The 21,314-nt window shown below is 49.5% G+C and overlaps 2 protein-coding genes across 2 annotated transcripts in view; one reads left to right on the top strand and one right to left on the bottom strand.

The window, feature by feature from the left end:
- PDCD2 (programmed cell death 2) overlaps positions 1-21,314 on the top strand; it is a 519,296-nt gene that overhangs the window by 56,871 nt on the left and 441,111 nt on the right. The window lies entirely within an intron of this gene.
- NUP133 (nucleoporin 133) overlaps positions 1-21,314 on the bottom strand; it is a 1,231,428-nt gene that overhangs the window by 1,113,966 nt on the left and 96,148 nt on the right. Inside the window, exons 2-3 of the mRNA XM_078648729.1 lie at positions 1,428-1,546; positions 910-1,013 (exon numbers count right to left, since the gene is read on the bottom strand). Coding sequence (XP_078504855.1) covers positions 910-1,013; positions 1,428-1,546 — 223 coding nt within the window. The remainder of the gene's footprint in view (positions 1-909; positions 1,014-1,427; positions 1,547-21,314) is intronic.

The raw sequence follows: 21,314 nt of genomic DNA, 5'->3' as shown, positions 1-21,314 counted from the left end.
AGAGGCGGCTGCCTTCCTTTACGATTCTGAAATACTCATTGCGGAAGGGTTTTCCCGCGATGGAGTACAGTGTATGATATCTTTGTTCTTGAATGTACTCGTGTGATTTGCTCTTGATCTATTCCCTGGGAGTCTGCTGCATTTCCTTGGGGGCAAAGAGCTGTGGTACATTGTGTTCGTTCTTGGTTATGAAGTACTCACGTGGATAGTTAAGTGGAATACAACAGGCTGCGCAAGGCGACCTTCTGAGAAGTATCAGAAGTACTTTGGCTTTCTAGCTCAGAACACATAACTTGGAAGCAAGTTCACGATTCTGTTCTGCATAGAAGAACATAATTTCTTCCTGAACTGTCTTTTCACACGCCTATGCATGGGGCCTTGTTTATATTGTGGAACACTGGTATTTACTCAAGTCAGCCCTGCACCCCTGTAAGCCTCGCACAGCGTATCCTTGGGTAAGGTTGCATAAAGCTTGGAAAAATGAAACCATTGTAGCAGCACCATATATTATTAATGTGCGTTTCATTTGTTTAGATATGCACAGCTTCATGCTCTCCATTATTTGCTGACTAGAGAAAGGAAGAATCTTTTTCTTTACAGGTATCTAGATAGAGTGTTAAGCATATGTGATCATATAGTAGAATCTAGGTTGAGTGTAATACTGAACTTTACCTGATTGTTATTGTTTTTCAGGTCTCCCTCCCCGCTGTCCCCATCCTTCCCTTCCCCCGCTTGATCACTCCATGGAGTCTGTATACTGAACCAGACCGTGGTGTTATCGAGAGGTGGACCATTACAAGCAACATACGACCCTGAGGATTCAAGGCTGCGACACAAACAAGGAACACAAACTACAGCTTGCTAAAATGTATAGATGTAGCAGGATCTATAAATGTAATAGTGACCTACCTTAGCAAATGAGGAGTGGCCAATCTTCCAAATAATTAGACGCTCCTTGCAGACTAGCCAAGCCCATCCACTTTCATCCACTTTAACAGTCAATGTTTCATCAGCTACAAAAAGGAAAGAGGTAAAATAGGATGAGGCCCTCTATACCTGTAATAGAATTGCTTTCCAAAAGAACTTTGTTATTATCTGCTACATCTGTTGGTCTTGTGAGAAAGGGGAGATGTGTATATCTTTGGGTCCTGTATGATGATGCTTTCATGCAGTGTGAGTTTTCATGGTTTCATAGCTACATTTTGTTTTATCCCTGCTAATGCAGATGCAGGTTAGGGACCTATATGCTATAGACATTTTCAGGGAGAGGTGGCACTAACCTTTTGCATAGTGAGTATTTCCCGGACCAATAGGAGTTTAATGGGATATTACTAAAATAGGAGACAATTGGAAATATAATTCAGAGTCTACCTGATACAAATGATGCAATTTCCACATGTAGAAAAGACGGGGTGTGGCATGATTACCTTCAGCATTGGCCAAAGCCTCCATAACCTTCACAGGCAGGGAAGAACCAAAAGTCTTAACATCATAGTTGACTGTCTCGCTGGCTGCTGGGTGCTGCACTGCTCTTGAGGGTGTTGCACTGCAGAGAAAAACAAGCATTAGAAATGCAATAGGTCTCGGATTTTTTTGAGTTAGAGGTAATGGCATTGTAAATGGCAATGTGTTTTATCCATGTGTTCACCCTGCACACTCATACACTGCAGTCACTGTCACTCCGCAGTCACTATCACTCTGCAGTCACTCTGCACTCACAGTCACTCTGGCACTCACTCTGCACTCACAGTCACTCTCGCACTCACAGTCACTCTCGCACTCACTCTGCACTTACAGTCACTCTTGCACTCACTGTGCACTCATTCTACACTCACAGTCACTCTCGCACTCACTCTGCACTCACAGTCACTCTCGCACTCACTCTGCACTCACAGTCACTCTGGCACTCACTCTGCACTTGCACTCACTCTGCACTCACTGTCACTCTCGCACTCACGCTGCACTCACTCTGCACTCACAGTCACTCTCGCACTCACTCTGCACTCACAGTCACTCTGGCACTCACTCTGCACTTGCACTCACTCTGCACTCACAGTCACTCTCGCACTCACTCTGCACTCACAGTCACTCTCGCACTCACTCTGGCACTCACTCTGCACTCACAGTCACTCTGCACTCACGCTGCACTCAAATTACAACGTATCAAAGCGAGATTTACCTCGGCGAATGTATTCATAGAGTAATATTTCTGTTCTCCTGCACAGTCAAGCGCCCACGTTTCCCATGGGAGACCCAGACAGTCACTGTAACTTACCAGTGTTCAAGATAATGCAATATTGTATTTTGTCCAACAGAGAACTCCCTATCAAAGTTTATAAGTTTGGATAGAATCCGGGAGGTAAGGTGTCAGCAAAAGACTGCAGGCCCACTAAATGGGCAGCCATCCAGTAGCCCGTGCAGGGGGCACATCCAATGTTCGCTCCAGTGATCAGTTTAAAGAACCTGCCCATCATGCGCTAGATATTCTGCAGCACTGCCTATAAATATTCATGTTCTTAGGTTACAAAGGATTACAAATGGCACCTGATGACTATCTGTTAAGAGATGCCATCCAAGAAAAGATCGAATTTTCCATTTTACACATTTCTAAAGCATGACCAGCAATCATTTTATAGGTCAAGAAGCTCTCGTGGAAAAAAACTCTTCATAGGTGCAGAAATCACTGCACCGCGAAACAAACAATCCGCCTTTGTGCGCTTCTGAAATGCATGCATTTTTTTTTAGAAAAGAGCAAATAGTTCACACAATCAATGTGCTCCTACACGGTCAGCAAAGAACTAGAAAATACACAAAGGAAAGTCATCCAGACTTAAGCCATAAAATGTATACAGACAAATGTCAGTTTGCTTCACCATTCCCCGCTAAACAGTCAATTTCTCTACACTCAAATGTGTAACAAAGCACACCGATTTCCCGACAAAAGAACAATGCAGATCTATCTGAAGCTCGGTGAGACTGTGCAGCAAGAGCGGAGGCAATCCGGAATAGCGCCGCATTTACCTGGGGCGTCCATCTCTATGTAAAACATCAGCTCGGTGGCACAATGGGCTTCCACCTTGTGGTAATCTCGCTCCAGGTCGCCCATCTCCAACACCGTGGTGTACATGGTGATGCCGTTTCACCGGCTAAGCTCCGTTATTAGTAAAGCACACGGCTCCCTTTGTGATGCTCTCTTGAAATGCATTTTAAAAGCTACAAGCGGCTGGCTGCACTGTAACCTATTACATCATGCGCTCCGACCAATGGAGCCGGCAAGGAAGCAGCCAACCCCTCCGGCTCACTTCCTCTGCCTGACGGAATTTCAGAGCCCAGAAGCTGCCTCCTTTACAAGACCGCGGAGTGCACTCCCTCCACGAGGCGTGCAGTCCGGCTCCTGGCCTCCGATAACACTTGCGTTTCACCTGCACCCTTCTCAAGCAGAATGGTACATTCCACTGCTGGCAGAATAACAAAAGCCGATGGGAGGCTCCGCACTCGAGTCTGGGCTTCGAGTTCGACACCGCCATCCGTTGCAAGAATGTCACGGTGCAAGGTGGACCTGGGCTTCAGTCAGTATTTACGGCACACTGCAGGCCACTTCTGCACTCAGTGACAGCACACTTAACATTAAAATGCATACAAGCAAAAGCAAATTTCAATCACTATTAAAGTTACATGCCTCAATCGGAATGCAGTTAAACTTCGTCGAAAAACGCACAAAATCAAAAAAAAAAAAAAAAACTGGGCCTGGCGCACGCGCGCCACTGCAGGCATATGTTTTCAATTATCTCGCCCGTGACGCCGAGATAATTGAAGATATATGGCCTTCTGGTGCGCGTGACCGCACGCAATATGCCATAGGCGGAGCTACTCTACCACCTATGGCCTATTGCGTGCTCTCTTCTAAAAAAACACGCATGCGAGGCCCAATTGCCATGCAGCTGGCAAAAAGAAGGACGAAAAATCACGAGCAGCCAGGAATCTTTTAGGTAGCTTTTCGGAGATGCTAACTACAGGGCTCTTGGGCTCTGCCCACAATGCTACGCAGTGTGACATAGGCCCGAGCCCTAAAAATCATTTAAAAGGGTCTCCACATGGAATTATGAATCCAGAGCATTACATTGTTGAATGAGTCCGACTAAACGATATGAAGGTACACTTTCACTTAAATATTGTAAATATACACAGACATATCAAATAACTTTGCTAATTCAGGTCCTATAGCAATATTTTGGGGGGGGGGGGGGGGAAAGCTTTACACCAATATAATGACGGAAAAGGGGATTTCCATGAAAAGCCCCATTGCTTCTCCCCCCAAATGATATTTAGCTTGCAATTCAATCCCTCTTCCAGTTTTGAAATGCACCAACTTACATACAAAAACACAGTTGAGGAGCCAGAGTGCAGTGACCACTTGTTCTGTCTCCTTTCCAGAATCTGGGACCAACTTTAAAAAAAAAAAAAAAATCTATTAAGGTTTTACAGTATATCACATTAAACCGATGCAGAAAAGAATAAACAAAAGAAGCCGGTAGGCTGAACTCAGAGACAAGTCAGCAGTGATCAATTAGCATAATAAAGGCGCAGTTAGTGGGAAAAACGGTGTCAACATGCTCAGTAAGGAAAGTGCTTTCCCCCTACAAAATGGCCATATGACCACAGGAGTACAGTGTACATAACACAGAAGTGGACAAAAAGTGCAACCCCCTCCCAGCACACCCATAATGTACACATCCCAAAAGACCCCATCCAAAACCGTGTGAAGAAATAGAGTAAATAGGGAGATCTGAGGGCCACTAGGGAATGCCACCCAAGGCCAGACTCTTCAAGTAGTCAGAAGAAGAATCATCCACAACCATTCTGCGAGAGAAATGGGTGAGTGACATAGGTGCCCTGGAAGATGACGTTTGGCAGGATGCCCTGCAGAGCCTGCGCGAAGTAGCAGTTAGAGTCCGGTTTTGGCTGGTGCAGCTCAAGATTCTACATCGCGTATACTACCCTCGCACTCACTTGTATACTTGGGGCAGAAGTCAGTCGGCCCTCTGTGCGCTGGGATGCAGAGGGGATGGTTCCTTCTATCATATATTATGGGAGTGCCCTTTGACAGTGCCCTTCTGGACAAAAGTCACAAATACGATGGCAGCAGTGGTGGGTTCTCCGGTTCCGTTGGAGCCCAGGTGGCTATTATTAATGATTAAGGGGGACACTGACTGATCCAGACACAATGAGATCTGGCTGGCGGCCGGGGTAGCGAAACGAAATATTGCCAGGGGATGTGGGGCGCAGGCACCTCCGCAATGGGACCAGTGGCATCGTGACATAGATTGGTGCCAAAGGGCGGAGGAGACTATTTATAAGAGATGGGGATGCTCTAAGAAATGGAAAGGGGCCTTGGCGGAAATACAGGGAGATGAGGACTGGGTCGGGACCAGGTCTCTTGAATTGAATGCCCTGCTTGTGTTTATGCCGGCCTTATATTATATTGTAAAAATGTAATTTTATCATATGCTAAATGACCAATGTTTTGTACTGTCTGATGATAGGAGCATAGTTAATAAAAAGACTTTATTAAACAAAATACATACAAAAAAATAAAAATATTTGCCTTTCAAATTATACACCAAACATGTTAGAATATGATATGGTATCTTCAAAATTTTAAAAAGTTTATTTCTCTAACATGCTGAAGTGTTTCATCACCGCAAATCAGAGTACGTCGCTGAACAGAGTATTAATTAAAAGTGAGAGTTTTTAAACAAACATTCCTGCCTTGATGACAATGATATTAGTGAACTAAGAGCGAAGTCGAAGGCCTTGTAGACCTCATATGTGGGCTGGAGAGTGCTCTAACATCGTTGAAGATACAGTTATGTGTCTGAATCACACTTGGTTTACCCAATTTGGTTGTAGAAATATTATTTAGTGGCAGGTAGTTTTATGATCACTAAAGTATATAAATATTATTCACCCTAATTTTCCTTTACCCAAGCAGCTCCATTAGTATCTTCATTGTATTATCCCCATGTTATCTGTCTCAATTGTCACTTCAACAGTCATGGAGGCACTACCGCAAGGCTGGACAGATTTTGATGACAATTTGAGTCATCTGAATTAACTTTATTGTTTTTTAACCATATTTTATCGGCATTTAATCTTTAATATCACATACATCATATTATGATGAAAACTATTCCAGCATGTACGAGTATTAGGGTCTATGACTATTCGTAGGATCTTACAAGCCAACATGTGCAAAACAGACAATAGAACATAGAAACAATACACCCCCCCCTTCCTGGGTTGCAAAGGAACAAGGACTGCAGAGGGGATGCTGATTGGCAGCCGCTCGTACAAGTGAGGATTCGCAGTCATGTGTAGTGGAGGCCAGGGTCCCATGCACTAAATTTGGCGTCCCCCTAGATAATTGTCTAGAGCCGCGTCAGCCGCCCCAGGGGAGCCCACCTACTCAACGTCTTCTTGGCCAGAGGCTATTAGTTGACCTACTAAGGTGTCCCAGGCTTTGGCCTTGTCCATGGTATCAGTCCCTCGACTGGCTTCCCTAAGCAACAACCAGCTTTCAGCCCCCGCCCACCTCTCTAACTCTCTTCTCCAGGTGGCAAACTGCTGTCCTCTCAGGGCCTTCCAATTCCTAGCTATCTCCCTCTTGGCTAAGACATAAGCAAGGTCCTGAAACTTCCCCGTCACCTTGTTCTTAGCTGTGTGAGGAAACTATCCCAGGAGGAAGTGCTCTGGCGTCTGTGGCAATGCTTTATCAATGAGGTCGCCCACGATCTGTCGTATGTCTCCCCAGAAAGTCTGCAGTAGGGGGACGTCCCAAAACACGTGGAGTATGTGTGCCTCCCTCACCCCGCATCTTGGCCAGCCTGCCGATTCCACACCGAAGTTCCGCTGAATGCGGGCCGGCGTCAGGTACGCTCTGTGCAGCACAGAATAGTTCATTTAAAACGGGCGTTCCTAGTTGCCTTTGGTGTACATTATAGTATTTTTTCCCAGTCCCTCTCTGGAATTGGCTTACCAAGGTCTTCCTCCCTTTGTAGTTTCAGGCGTTCTAGCGGCCGCTGTGCATCTGTCTGTATGGCCTTTTATAAGCAGGACACCCTTTTTATTCTGCCCGCTGAGAGCGCCACATATCTGCACGCCGCCAGTGCTCGTGGCTGTGTGTCCCCTCCTCTCCAATGTTCCCTGATCTTGCGGGTCAAGGCCCTATGCTTCAGGAAATGTCCCCCAGGGAGGTCATATGTAGCCTGCAGGTCCTCGGAGGGTATCAGTGCGGAGTCTCGGTACAGGTCCCCCATTTCTCTCAATCCCGCCTCGACCCAGTCTTCCAACCCCGCCCAGAGTTCTCCCTGTGGGAGATAGCGCAACTGTGTCAGTGGTATGGCAGGTGAGTAGGGAGTCGCAGCGCCCACCTTCCTCAGGTATCTGGACCACCTTGGTGGCCTGCGTGTCTGTCGACGCGGTGCGGCGGACTCGTAAAAGGATTTTTGCTAGGTTGGGAGTATCTGGTGTGTCCGTGCAACGTTCCCGGTCAGGGTTGCGGTCTGCCGCTAGCCACTGGATCAACCAGTATAGTTGTGCAGCTAGATAATAGCGCTCAAGGTTAGGCGCTATCTGAATTAACTTTATGCTATCATTTTTTTTTTTTAAATATCATTTTATTAAAACATCAAACACAGTTAGTCTGCATTGTATTGTATTGTATTGTATGGCGTTTTTGTAAAGCGCGTGGTTACCAGAAGGCATCCCAGCGATAAGATAGAGTAAGACTCAGTGGGGGAGCGGGGAAGGGAGGGGGGAATCATTTAGGAATGAGGAGAGTTTTCAGTGATTTCCGAAAGCGGAGATGGCCGGATTCCGCGCGTAATTGCAGTGGGAGGGAATTCCAGTGTGAGGCCGCATTCACAGAGAAGCGGCGGCCTCCGGTGCGAGCTTTCTTGATTCTAGGCACCGTGGCCAGGAACCCATTGTCAGAACGCAGGGGTCTATTGGGTTTGTAGGGGGTGACCAGACTTCTCATAATCGGGGGTCCTTTCCCTTGCAGGATTGTGTGGGTAATGCATAGGGATTTGAAGATAATCCTCTCTCGTACAGGGAGCCAATGAAGTGCTTTGAGAGCAGGTTTAGCTGATGACCTGAGGGGGATACCCATTAAGAGCCTGGCAGCGGCATTTTGGGTTTGTTGAAGCTTGTTGATTGTAGCTTCCGGGGCTCCCAAGAAGATTGCGTTGCTGAAGTCTAGTCTGGAAAGAACTAGACCTTGTATCAATAGCCTCCTAGAGTGCTGCGGGAGGAGGGGGAGGATTTTACGGGCCGAACGGAGAAGACCGAAGCAGGTACCTGCTGTCTTTCGCGTGTGTCTTAAGCGAAAGGTCCTGCTCAAGCCAAACCCCCAGGCTTTTGATTTCCTTTTTCGGGGTAGGTGGGTCCCCTAGACAAGCCGGCCAGATGGAAGAGGGCAGACAGGCCGACTTGTGACCTAACATCATGATTTCTGTTTTTGATCCGTTGAGCTGGAGTGAAGAGTCACACATCCAAGCATGGATTTTTGTCAGGCATTGATGGAAGTTGTCAGGACATTGGTTGAGTTGTGAAAGTGAAACGACCAGTTGGGTGTCATCGGCGTAGCTTACTATTTTGATCCCGAACGGGGCAACCACATCCTCCAGGGGGGCCATATACACATTGAACAATGTGGGCTCAGGGATGAGCCCTGCGGCACACCACATTGGAGGGGAATTAAGGCAGATTGTGAGTTGCCTTCCCAGACTTGAAAGGTGCGATTGGAAAGATAGGATGATAGCCAGGTCATAGCAGACCCTCGTATTCCGGCTTCGGCCAGGCGGTGGATCAGGATACGGTGGTTCACCGTATCAAAGGCCGCACTCAGGTCCAGGAGGATCACTGCCACTGATCCTCCTGAATCCGGAATGCGCCTAGCCTCCTCGATGACAGAGAGGAGAGCGGTGTCAGTGCCCTGGCATGGGCGGAATCCGGTTTGGGAGTCGCGCAACCGATCATTGGACTCCAGAAAGTGGGAGAGTTGGTGATTCACCACTTTTTCTGTGATCTTGCGGAGTCCAGGGAGAAGGGAGATAGGTCTAAAGTTAGCAAGCTCTGGAGGGTCGAGATGGGGTTTCTTAAGAAGGGCCTTAACTATGGCCCCTTTCCAACTGGGAGGCACAATGCCCTGAGAAAGAGAAAGGTTGATAAGCTCAGTTGCCGGGGTGGAAATGGAGGCAGCTATCTGTTTTAAGAAACGCATCGGGACAGGGTCACTGGGCGAGCCACTTTTGATGCTGCGTAGGATTTTGAGGAAATCCTCCTCAGAGATTAAATTAAAGGCATTCAGCTGAGGGGTTGTGTCCAGGGGCAGAATCTCATAGCGTTAAGGGCTCTCCGTTTGGGGTAGGGTGGAAATTATATTTTTTATTTTCGGGTCGAAGTAAGTAGCTAGTTCGTTGCATTTAGAACCTGAGGGGTCTTGGGGTAACGGGGGAACAGGGATCTTCAGAAGTTCTTTCATAATCTTGTATGTTTCTTTCGTTGAGTTGGAGGCGTTTTTGATTCTGTGATCATAGAATGTGGTTTTGGCATTTCTGAGGGCGACTTTGTACGCTCTGATCGAGTCGCGATAGGTGTCTTTGTTAGCCGTATCCCAGTTTCTTCTCCAGATACGCTCAAGCCTCTTACAACCTTGCCTAAGGGTTCTGAGCTCAGGAGTGAACCAGGGTGCAGAGCCAGTTCTGACCTGTTTTTTCCTCAGGGTTTTTTTTGGTAGGACTAAGTCCAGTGAATTAGAGAGCCAGTTTTTTAAATTAGTGTCGGCAACAACGGGGTCCAGAGCGGGGGGTGGGGGGGAACATTCTAGGATGTCAGTCCACTTCTCCACTGAGAGTTTCGACCACATTCTGTCATGGGTGGAGGTACTGAGCGTGTGTACAGTTTTGAGCTCGACCTGCCAAGTGAAAGTCAGGAGAAAATGGTCTGTCCAGGGGAGGGGAGACGGGTGACTGGTTTGGAGTGACCTGATATTGGAAAGTATCGGGTCTAGGAGGTGACCTTTGTAACGTGTGGCTCCTGTATTCCTGAGATGGATCTCATAGGATGAGAGATCGATCGTTGAAATGGAGGTTTAGATCGCCTAAAATGGTGACGTTTGGCGCGGAGGAGGCTAGAACGGTAACCGTTTCTAGGAGAGAGCTGGTAAAGTGACCAGAGTTCCCAGGGGGACGATATACTAAGAGGCCTGTAAAGGAGGTTGTGGGGAAAAGCTGGAAATGGAAGTGGCAATTTTCGGAATCCGAAATTCCGCCATCCTTCATCCTGCAAGTTAGATGGTTTTTATATACAATGGCCAGTCCACCTCCTTTGCCCGAGGTTCTGATCTGCGAGTGGATAAGGTATCCTGTGGGGAGAGCGCTAACTATGTCGGCCTCAGAGTTGGTAGATAGCCACATTTCTGTGAGAAACAGGATATCCAGGTCATGATCCTGAAGCAGAAAGTTAAGCTCAATACCCACTGTTAAAAATTGTATTACCACCTCATGCCTCCCCCCACAACCCCTGATCTCTCACATCCCATAGTTGTTCTACAGGGTGCTTTGTCATCAGTTGGCATCCCCCTCATGTCGATGATGGTCATTGCTACACAATTGACCCTGCAAGTATTCCAACTCGCCCACATTTTCTTCCATTTTCTGGGACATCCTTTGCTCTCATAGACCACTCATATGACCAACATAAACCAATTTAAATCCCATTTACATGTGTCTATATCTGGTGGCTGAACAGACTCCCAGGCTTTAACAATTTTCCTTTTGTCCACCACTAGGCCCATCGTCATTCAGATTTTAGTTGTCCTCATGACATCAGTCTCACCCCAAATTTTCAAAATACATTGCCTGGCTGACAGATCAATGCCCACACCCCGAACCGCCCCTAGGCAGTCAAGCACTGCCACCCAGTACCTTGGTATAAGCGGATAGTCCCAAAGGATGTGGAAGAAGCTGCCTGCATCCCAGTAAACACAGTTCATCTCCTGTCCATACCATTGTCGTCCTAGAATAGTAGGAACGGTGTAGGATTCGGATTAAACAAAACCCAGACCAGATAGCCATCTCTCGTATGCCAGGGTTTCCTCCCTCTCACCACCTTCAAAAACCCCTACAACACACTCCCATTTCCTCCTCAACTGTTGCATAACATCTGGTGGTAATTAACCATTTTTAGGTCTCAGCCTGCGTAGGCTGCACTTGCGCAGTCTCACCAGTGAGATCTTATGTTTCTTAGTGTGGGGCTTAAACCCGCCCCTCTTCTCCATTGGCTGGCTTCCTAAACGGAGGCCAGCCATTGGAGGAGAGGGGCGTCTGTCCATTTAAGCTCCGTCTTTTTTGTACTCTGGGTGTGTTTTTTAGTTTCTTTCTCTCCTCTTCCCATTGGCTGGAATTTAAAATTCCAGCCAATGGGAAGAGGAGAGAAAGAAAAACACGCCCCCGAATCCGAAAATGACGGGGTGTTTCTCAGAGGCAATTCTGCATGACCATGGAGAAAGATGGTGGTGTTCGACTGCCCTCCTGACGGCTTGTTTTCTCGGGGACGGGACTGCTGGGTTTGGGTTTGGTTTTAACTGTCGGAGCTGGTTTTGGTGGATGGTGGGAGGAAGGGGAAGGAGCCAGGTGCAGGTCCCGCGTTGGCACACTTGTTGCTGCTGTAGTCGGGCAGGATGGCGGGATGCTGCTTTTCGGCAGAGGAGAAGGAGCAGCACAGGATCAACACGGAGATTGGGCCGGCGGATCGAGAAGGACAAGCAAAACGCCCGCCGCGAGCTCAAGCTGCTGCTCGGTGAGTGGCCGCGGGCTTCGAGGTGCTGCCCTGTTACTTCTCGCGTGTCTCGCTGATCCAAGTAACTCTCTGAAAACACCGAGGCTGCGCCTTCTGCTCCCCGGCCCTCTTGAATAGTTTATTTCTCTTCCCACTCCATGACAGTTCTTGTATTTTGTTTCTAACTTCCCCAAGGCAATTCGTTTTATTTTCTCTCTCTCCTCTTCTCCATGGCACTCATGTCCCCTTTTTTTTTTTATCTCATCTCCTCCATGGCACTTCTTTTCTTTATTTTTTTTTTGCCTCGCCCTCTCCGAGTAATACACTCGGAAGCTATGTTTTTTCTGTCTTTCTTGTGCTCTAAGGCGGTTTTCTCCTACCCCATTGCACTTTTGTTCTTTCTTTCTCTAACTCCATGCTGACAATGTGAGGCCGGACACAGAAGGGGCAGTGGCTGGGGACTTTGCACAGAAAGGATCCGTTGTTCCAGTGGCTGGAACCGGTCTGGCAGGGCTGCCCTTGTCACTGCGTGGAGGGCAGTTCAGAGGTGCCTGTAATTGGCCCGGGGCGACAGTGGATCCCGATCCCCGCCTTCGCGGAGCCTTACTAGCTCGGCAGAGGTGCTGCCTATTAGGATATTGTAGACGTTGCCGTGGGGGGCTCTTTCACACAGAGTGTTTGTTTCTTTTGTTGCAATCCAATGCTCTGATTTAATTTTAGTTATTAAAGTGCAGAAGCTGGTGTACTCCAAACCTGCAGTCACTGTCTGGTTGCGGTGGGGACGGTTTCTTTCAGTCTGCACAAGTGTCTATGTATATTGTTTATTCGATCTGCTCGCCTCTGCCCTCTTTCCTTGCCTTTTTTTATCTCCAGTTTCGTTCTCTTGCTGTACTTCTTTCTATTGGCCAACTTACAACTTCTCTTGCCCATCTCTCACTAACTTTGTAGGTGCGTTTGACTTGCATGTACCTTTCAGTTCGTTATGATTCTTTATTTGTTTCCCAGCTCTTGGGTGCGTTTTTTTTGTGAAAACAGATGTTATTAGTCAAGCAGCACATATCAAGCAGCACCCTGTAACCAAGAGGCAACTGCATAATCATTACAACTGGTTCATATTTGCCCTTGACTGTACGGCTTAAAGTCTTTCAGCCCCTCCGGAACTTCTGTCCTACAAAACAAGAATGCAAAGAACACCCCCCCTCCCATACTCCCAACTCCCCCCCAACCCCACCAAAGGTCACAGGTCCACAGCTTCATGATCACAGTTGTGCAAAATAACCATATACTGTAAGGCACCCACAGTCCCCCCCACCACCCTCGCAGCACATCTCTTTGTCTTCGTATGTAGCCCCCCCCTAACCCGGCAGTACCTGCTCATCCCCCACGGGAGGGTCCAGCCACAGTCCCCGATATTCTGCCCACCTGTTCCAGATTTTGTAATGCTTGCGTGGACATCCCCTTGCCACAAAAATAGGCTGCTCCAGACCCATGCAGAAATCAAGACCATTTTTCCAAACTGCTACTGATGGGGCCCTCGTCGCTTTCCACGCCTGTGCAATATCTCGTTTCGCTAAGGTGAGTCCTAATAATAAGAGATGTCGCTTGTACCTATTCCCTCCTACATGCAAAAGGGCCAACTACGGTGTGCGGGCCAGCTGTCACCACAGGACCTCCGAGAGACATGCAAAGACCCCCCCCCCACAGAAGCGCTCCAGTGCAGTACATTGCCAAATTGTGTATAAATTTGCCGTCTGCCTGATCGCAGCGCAAACAGATCGGTGACAAAATCATCCCCGCCCACCAAAGGGGCATCCTGGTGAAATACACCCGATGAAGGTATTTAAATTGAACCAGACGAAGTTGCATTGCAATGGCCGCCTCACGCGGGAAAGCCAGCGCCTCCACCCAATCCTCCTCCTCCAGCACTCCCACGTCAGCCTCCCAATCCCCCCCCTCAGCTTCTGAAGTGTGGGGAAGCAGTGCCTCACTAAGGTTTGGTATATGCGCGAAATTTTCCTATCGCCCAGATCCCCCATAAATAATTTGGCCTCTATAGGGCTGAACTCGGGAATGTCCTCCAGACCCCGCAAACTCGGGGTTAGCGCGTGCCTCACCTGTAAGTATTGATAGAACTGTGTGGGCTGCAATTGATATTCCACTTGTAAGGTCTGAAAGGACTTAATAGTGTAATCAGTCACCCCGTCGCCCAGCGTGAAAATGCCCCCTGAGTCCCGACAGAGCAGCCAACTGGGGCAGCCGCCCGTTGTTCCACAGTGGGGTTTCCCGTGTCAAGACCCCCCACTTGGGTGTGTTTTAAATCTTTTTTTGTTTGGTGCTTGTCTGTCTGTGTTTCATTCTGTGGGTTTGTTTTGTTTCTAGTGTCGCTGTCTAATCATGTCTGTGTCACCTTTCACGGTGGTCCTGTGTGGCTCTATCCTTTTCTTTCCTGGTGCTCTCCCTTTCCAGGGCATAGGCCCTGCACGTGCCAGGGCTGTTTATATGATCTGCTGATGAGCCCTCCAGCATATGTTTCCGAGCTGGTATCTATCTGCCTGTATTTTCATTTCTTTGTTTGGTCCGGGCTTTCTGTTTTACTTATTTAAGCAACACGCCCTGTGATTTATAGATGAGAAATCTGTCACTTTAAGGTGAAAATGTGCGTTTGCGTGTTCGGTTTACACTTCCTCATTCACTTTCTCCCCAAGCCTAAGGGCCTCTGGGGTCTCAGAACATATATTTATTTCGTAAATAGAACTGACCACGATTTTATAAAATATTTCATCCGTGCGCAGCGTGCTGTTTTCATGTTGTGAAAGCGTCTGTTCGCGTTTTATTTACAAAGGGGAGAGGATTGGTTGGAAGTAGTTTGGATGAGTCTGTTAAAGTGAGTAACAAAATCCGATAGCATCTTTTGTGTTTGTGTCCAATGTCACAATCTACTCGATTTTCATTTTTAGGTCTGGCATCAGCCAAGGCGAATTGGAGTTCACTAAAATTATATGAATACTATACTTCGTTATGGGGGCTTTCAGTCACCCAACTTAATCCGTAGGACTGTTATTGTATGATTCATTTTTTAGGTCTCGCCTGTCGATGCGCATGCGCATCGAGCTTGCGAGACTATTGCGGCTTAACCACTCTTTAACTAACAAGCAAGGAATCGTGGCGATTCCTTGCAGTGCCCGTGACTTTTAAGCTCAATGCGCATGTGCATTGAGCTTAAAAGCGCGTGCACATCAGTTCCCTCAGCCGCAATCGCCGTCTGTTCCCTCAGCCGCATTCCTCCGACACCTTTTGAAGTGAAGCTTAGCTTCACTTCAAAGGCCCCGGCTTCTTCACACCCACATGCCGCTCTCCCGCTCCGCCCCCTCCCCTGCCCGCCGTGTGCATTTCTCCTCCACCCCCTCCCCACAGCAATGCCCTCCGTCTTGTTTTTTTTTTTTGCATTACCAGCTTTTCAGTCTTTGTCCTTTGGGGGGCCTGCAGTGTTGTGTTTAAAGGCCTATATGATTAAGGCACACTGGCTTGTCTTCAGTCTGTATGACAGGGCACCCCCTCCCTCCCTTACGTTTGTAGTAATAGACAGCATGTGGTGAAGGTCACACGGAGGTCAGCTAATGGGACGCCTGCCCACTTCTTGCTCTGTGCATGCTCCGGGTGTGTGATAGTAAGCTCGACTCCCCCACCCCTCCCGGCCCCGTGGTTCTCTCTGAATACAGTGGGTGGGATTCTGAAACTGTTTACGGTGTTCCCCACTTACCATAACACACCCCTAACCACAGTCTCTCCTAATGTCAGTTTTCCATGACTGTCTTCTGCCCCTAAAAAAAATCACTTTCTTTTCGTTAATCAGTACGGCTTTTAAATCAATTACAGCTTAATCTCTGCGCCACCAAACCACATGTAAGTCATCACAGTAGAATTGAAGCAGTCATTTTCGGTGCTTTGGAGGTGTTGAAGCTGCGCAGCCGCAGTGCAACCTCTGCCAGCAGGGCCCGCGCCTTCCAGGTCTCTCGGCACCATTATATTGCATTAAACGGAGAGTGTGTGTTGGATTGTTGGGACCTGGAGTTGGAGGTCGCCTTTTTCTTACCGCCCCCCCTCCCCCACTACAACTTCGCAATTTAAGAATGCAAACGGTATTTCCTGCCTCTCGGAAGCCCGGCGAGGACCCACAGGCGGCCGTTGTACATTTGTACCCTAAAAACCATCGTGTGAGGGGCAGGGATCCACTTGTGTTTGCACTTCGGTTGCCTTTGAAAAGAAACGCTGTCACCCTCACTCACCCTCAACACCTCACCCTCACCCTCAACCCCTCACCCTCAACCCCTCACCCTCACTCACCCTCACCCACCCTCACCCACCCACCCTCACCCTCAACCCCTCACCCTCACCCACCCTCACCCACCCCCCACCCACCCTCACCCTCACTCACCCCTCAACCCCTCACCCACCCTCACCCACCCCCACCCACCCTCACCCTCACTCACCCTCAACCCCTCACCCTCACTCACCCTCAACCCCTCACTCACCCTCACTCACCCTCCACTCACCCTCAACCCCTCACCCTCACTCACCCTCACCTCACCCTCACTCACCCTCACTCACCCTCACTCACCCTCACTCACCCTCACCCACACTCACCCTCACCCTCACTCACCCTCAACGCCTCACCCTCACCACCTCAATAAATACTCAACCACCCCTCAACCCCTCACCCTCACCCACCCTCAAACCCTTCACCCTCAACCCCTCACTCACCCTCACTCTCACTCACCCTCACTCACCCTCAACCCCTCAGCCTCAGCCCTCACCCTCACCCTCACTCACCCTCAACCCCTCACCCTCACTCACCCTCAACCCCTCACTCACCCTCAACCCCTCACTCTCACTCACCCTCAACACCTCACCCTCAACCCTCCACCCTCACTCACCTCACTCACCCTCACTCACCCCACCCTCACTCACCCCTCCACCCACACTCACCCTCACCCACACTCACCCTCACTCACCCTCAATGCCTCACCCTCACTCATCCTCAACCCCTCAACCCCTCACCCCCTCACCCTCACCCACCCTCAACCCTTCACCCTCAACCCCTCACTCACCCTCACTCACTCACCCTCACTCAACCCTCAACCCCTCACCCTCACCCACCCCTCACCCCCACTCACCCTCAACCCCTCACACTCACCCTCAACCCCTCACCCTCAACCCCTCACCCTCACTCACCCTCACTCACCCTCACTCACCCTCACCCACCCTCACCCTCACCCTCACTCACCCTCACTCACCCTCACTCACCCTCAACCCCTCACCCTCACCTCAACCCCTCAACCCCTCACCCTCACCCACCGTCAACCCTTCACCCTCCAACCCCTCACTCACCCTCAATCTCACTCACCCTCACTCACCCTCAACCCCTCACTCACCCTCACTCACCCTCAACCCCCTCACTCACCCTCAACCCCTCACCCTCACTCACCCTCAACCCCTCACCTCACTCACCCCACCCACCCTCACTCACCCTCACTCACCCTCACCCCTCACTCACCCTCACTCACCCTCACCCTCACTCACCCTCACTCACCCTCACCCTCACTCACCCTCACCCTCACTCACCCCCACCCACACTCACCCTCAACGCCTCACCCTCACTCACCCTCAACCCCTCCTCACCCTCAACCCCTCACCCTCACCCACCCTCAACCCTTCACCCTCAACCCCTCACTCACCCTCACTCACCCTCAACCCCTCAGCCTCACCCTCACCCTCACCCTCACTCACCCTCAACCCCTCACCCTCACCCTCACCCACCCTCAACCCCTCACCCTCACTCACCCTCAACCCCTCACTCACCCTCAACCCCTCACCCTCACCCTCACTCACCCTCAACCCCTCACCCTCACCCTCACCCACCCTCAACCCCTCACCCTCACTCACCCTCAACCCCTCACTCCACCCTCACTCACCCTCACTCACCCTCACCCTCACCCTCACTCACCCTCACCCTCACCCTCACTCACCCTCACCCACACCCTCACCCCAACACTCACCCTCACTCACCCTCACCCTCACTCACCCTCACCCTCACTCACCCTCAACCCCTCAACCCCTCACTCACCCTCAACCCCTCAACCCCTCACTCACCCTCAACCCCTCACTCACCCTCACTCACCCTCAACCCCTCAGCCTCACCCTCACCCTCACTCACCCTCAACCCCTCACCCTCACTCACCCTCACCCTCACTCACCCTCAACCCCTCACACTCACTCACCCTCACCCTCACTCACCCTCAACCCCTCACCCTCACTCACCCTCAACCCCTCACCCTCACTCACCCTCACTCACCCTCAACCCCTCACCCTCACCCTCACTCACCCTCACCCTCACTCACCCTCACCCTCACTCACCCTCACCCACCCTCACCCACACTCACCCTCACTCACCCTCAACGCCTCACCCTCAACCCCTCACCCTCAACCCCTCACCCTCACTCACCCTCACCCTCACTCACCCTCACTCACCCTCACCCTCACTCACCCTCAACCCCTCACCCTCACCCACCCTCAACCCTTCACCCTCAACCCCTCACTCACCCTCACTCACCCTCACTCACCCTCAACGCCTCAGCCTCACCCTCACCCTCACTCACCCTCACCCTCACTCACCCTCACCCTCACTCACCCTCAACCCCTCACACCTCACTCACCCTCACCCTCACTCACCCTCAACCCCTCACTCACCCTCACTCACCCTCACCCACACTCACCCTCAACACCTCACCCTCACTCACCCTCACCCACACTCACCCTCAACCCCTCACCCTCAACCCCTCACCCACCCTCAACCCTTCACCCTCAACCCCTCACCCTCACTCACCCTCACTCACCCTCAACCCTCACCCTCAACCCCTCACCCTCAACCCCTCACCCTCAACCCCTCACCCTCAACCCCTCACCCTCACACACATATTGTGTTACAATAGGTGTCACATTTGCGAAAGATAAAACGATCTAGAGATGTAGCATAACGACCAGAGCTGCCATATAAGTCACGCAAATACAAAACATGTTGCATTCCAAATGCTATAGGTGTCACTCATCCATTTGCAAAACGAAAAATGTCAAACTCTTCTATTGCGAGACCTATTGCATTTTCAATGCTTGTTTTTTCTGCCCACTACAGCATTGCATAGCTTCAACTATAAGTTAACTGTGATTGTTTTAGCCATGTTGTACAGTGTGGCTGTGTGTGTGCGTGTGTGTGTGGCTCTGTGTGTTTGTGTGTGTGGCTCTGTGTGTGTGTGTGTGGCTCTGTGTGTGTGTGTGTCTCTGTGTGTGGCTCTGTGTGTGTGTGTTTGGCTCTGTGTGTGTGTGTGTGTGTGGCTCTGTGTGTGTGTGTGTTTGTGGCTCTGTGTGTGTGTGTGCGTTGGTGCAAATGCAATAGGTCTCGCATTTGCGACAGATTAAGCTATTGGCATTGTCAATGACAATGCCATTTATTTATCTGTTTTCAAAACCAACACATAAATACAAATGTTGTCATTTACAATGCTAATAGCTCTAACTTTTGCAAAGGCGAGACCGTTGCATTGTAATGCTTGTTTTATAGGTCAGCGATGTAGCCTTTTGAAGCATATACTCATCTAGAAGTCTATCCTCTGAGAACTCCGGAAGGTCTACCCACTTTGGGAGGATCGCCTGAAGAGCGTGTCTCACTTGTATTTAGCATTAGACTTCAGAGGGCATCAGTTGGTACTTTAGTCTTAGCTCAGGCCAAGGCATGACCAACCCCCCACTCCTCCTCCCCCCTGCTTCCAAAGGTTGCCAACCCTGGAGATCCCTATATAGTCTCACTTCAAACCCCGGCTGGTCCTGCAGTGTCTTTAGGATATTAGCCTCTCACAAGCGTGTCGCCTGCATGATGATGCCCCTCTTCCCCAGAAATGCTGTGGCTTTGTTCCGGAGCTGTATTACCATCCACGTGTGGTCATGCCATTATCTCTGAACATTGCTTCAACACAGGGACAATGGGTACCCACGCCGTCCCAACACCGCCTTATCAACACGGAACGCCGGGTCTGACAGTAGGAGAAAGGCGCAGCCACTGATTGTGGAGACTTGAACCAACTTATAATACTTCTGGATGTCAGGCAATGCAATTCCCCGGCCATACCATCACCTTGTTAGTTTGGACAGGGCTATACGTGGCGAAACACCTCATCCACAGCAGCATACACACCTCCCTCTCGATTGTTTTGAAATATGAGCCCGGCACCTCATAGTGAGGTGTTTTGCATGACATTGAAGAACTGGGGCAGTGACATCATTTTGAGTAGGGCTGCCCTGCCCAAGAGGTAGCGTGGGAGCGACTTCCAGTGTCGCATCGACCGGGCCAGGGTAATTTCCAGGTCAGTCACATACTGCAGGATATAATCATTATACAACAATATTTTGTCTTCCCATTGCCCTTCCCACAGCATGCCCCTTACCAACTGGTCTTGTCTTATTCAAGCCGCTAAAGGATCAAGGGCTAAGGCAAAAATATTAATGAGAGAGGGGTCAACCTTGCCGGCTGCCGCTCGAAATTTGGAATTCTTTGGTGCGATTATCATTCACTTTAACTTGCGCCAAAGGCCCAGCGTAGAGAAGTTGAACCTAGTGGATAAATCTATAGCCAAATCCAAGTTTAGCCAGCACCTCAAAAAGGTAGTGCCACTCCACCGTAACAAATACCACTGTGGCATCAAGTGACATCACCAGCGCAGGTTTGTTCAGGTTAGTAGCTTATCCCAGTACCGCATAAAGACCTCAGAGGCTGAGGGTGGTGCTACGGTGGGGCATAAATCTCAACTGGTCTGGGTGGACCAGTGTGCTAATCACTTTGATCAAGCTTTGCACCAACAGTTTTGCCAGAATATTAATCTCCATGCTGAAGAGAGATTTTGGCCTATACGAGGCATATTCTTCTGGTGGTTTCCCTGCCTTATGCACAGCCACTATGGTGGCCAGCCTTTGATCACACAGCAGCACCCCCTTTGCTCCATTTTCCCTGATACATAGCTAGCAGGTGTGGGGCCACAGTGGAGCCCATCCTTTTATACAATTCAATAGGCATCCCATTAGATCCCAGACTTTTTCAAGGCTCAAATAAAGTATTTCTAAAGCAATTGCTCTAGACTTTCTACGGAGAGACCCCGCAAGGTTTTCTGGGGATCCTGAATATACTGGTAATATTGGAGTTAGAATTCAGTAGTAGTGTTGTAGTCTAAGTGTCACGAGTATCGACACAAATATCGTATTTAAACGCAGAGATGTTCTGTGCAGTTATAGGGCATCATCTGATAAAGTGTAGACATGTATCCACTCGAATTAGGATAGATTCAGGACTTGTAATATGTGATATTCAGAGGGTCAAACATCCGATAATACGAAACCCGTACATCTTTTTACTATCTCCGGCGGAGTAG

Source organism: Lissotriton helveticus, chromosome 6 (assembly GCF_964261635.1).
Source record: "Lissotriton helveticus chromosome 6, aLisHel1.1, whole genome shotgun sequence".
Lineage (NCBI taxonomy): Eukaryota > Metazoa > Chordata > Amphibia > Caudata > Salamandridae > Lissotriton > Lissotriton helveticus.
This window is presented reverse-complemented; position numbering and strand designations above follow the sequence as displayed.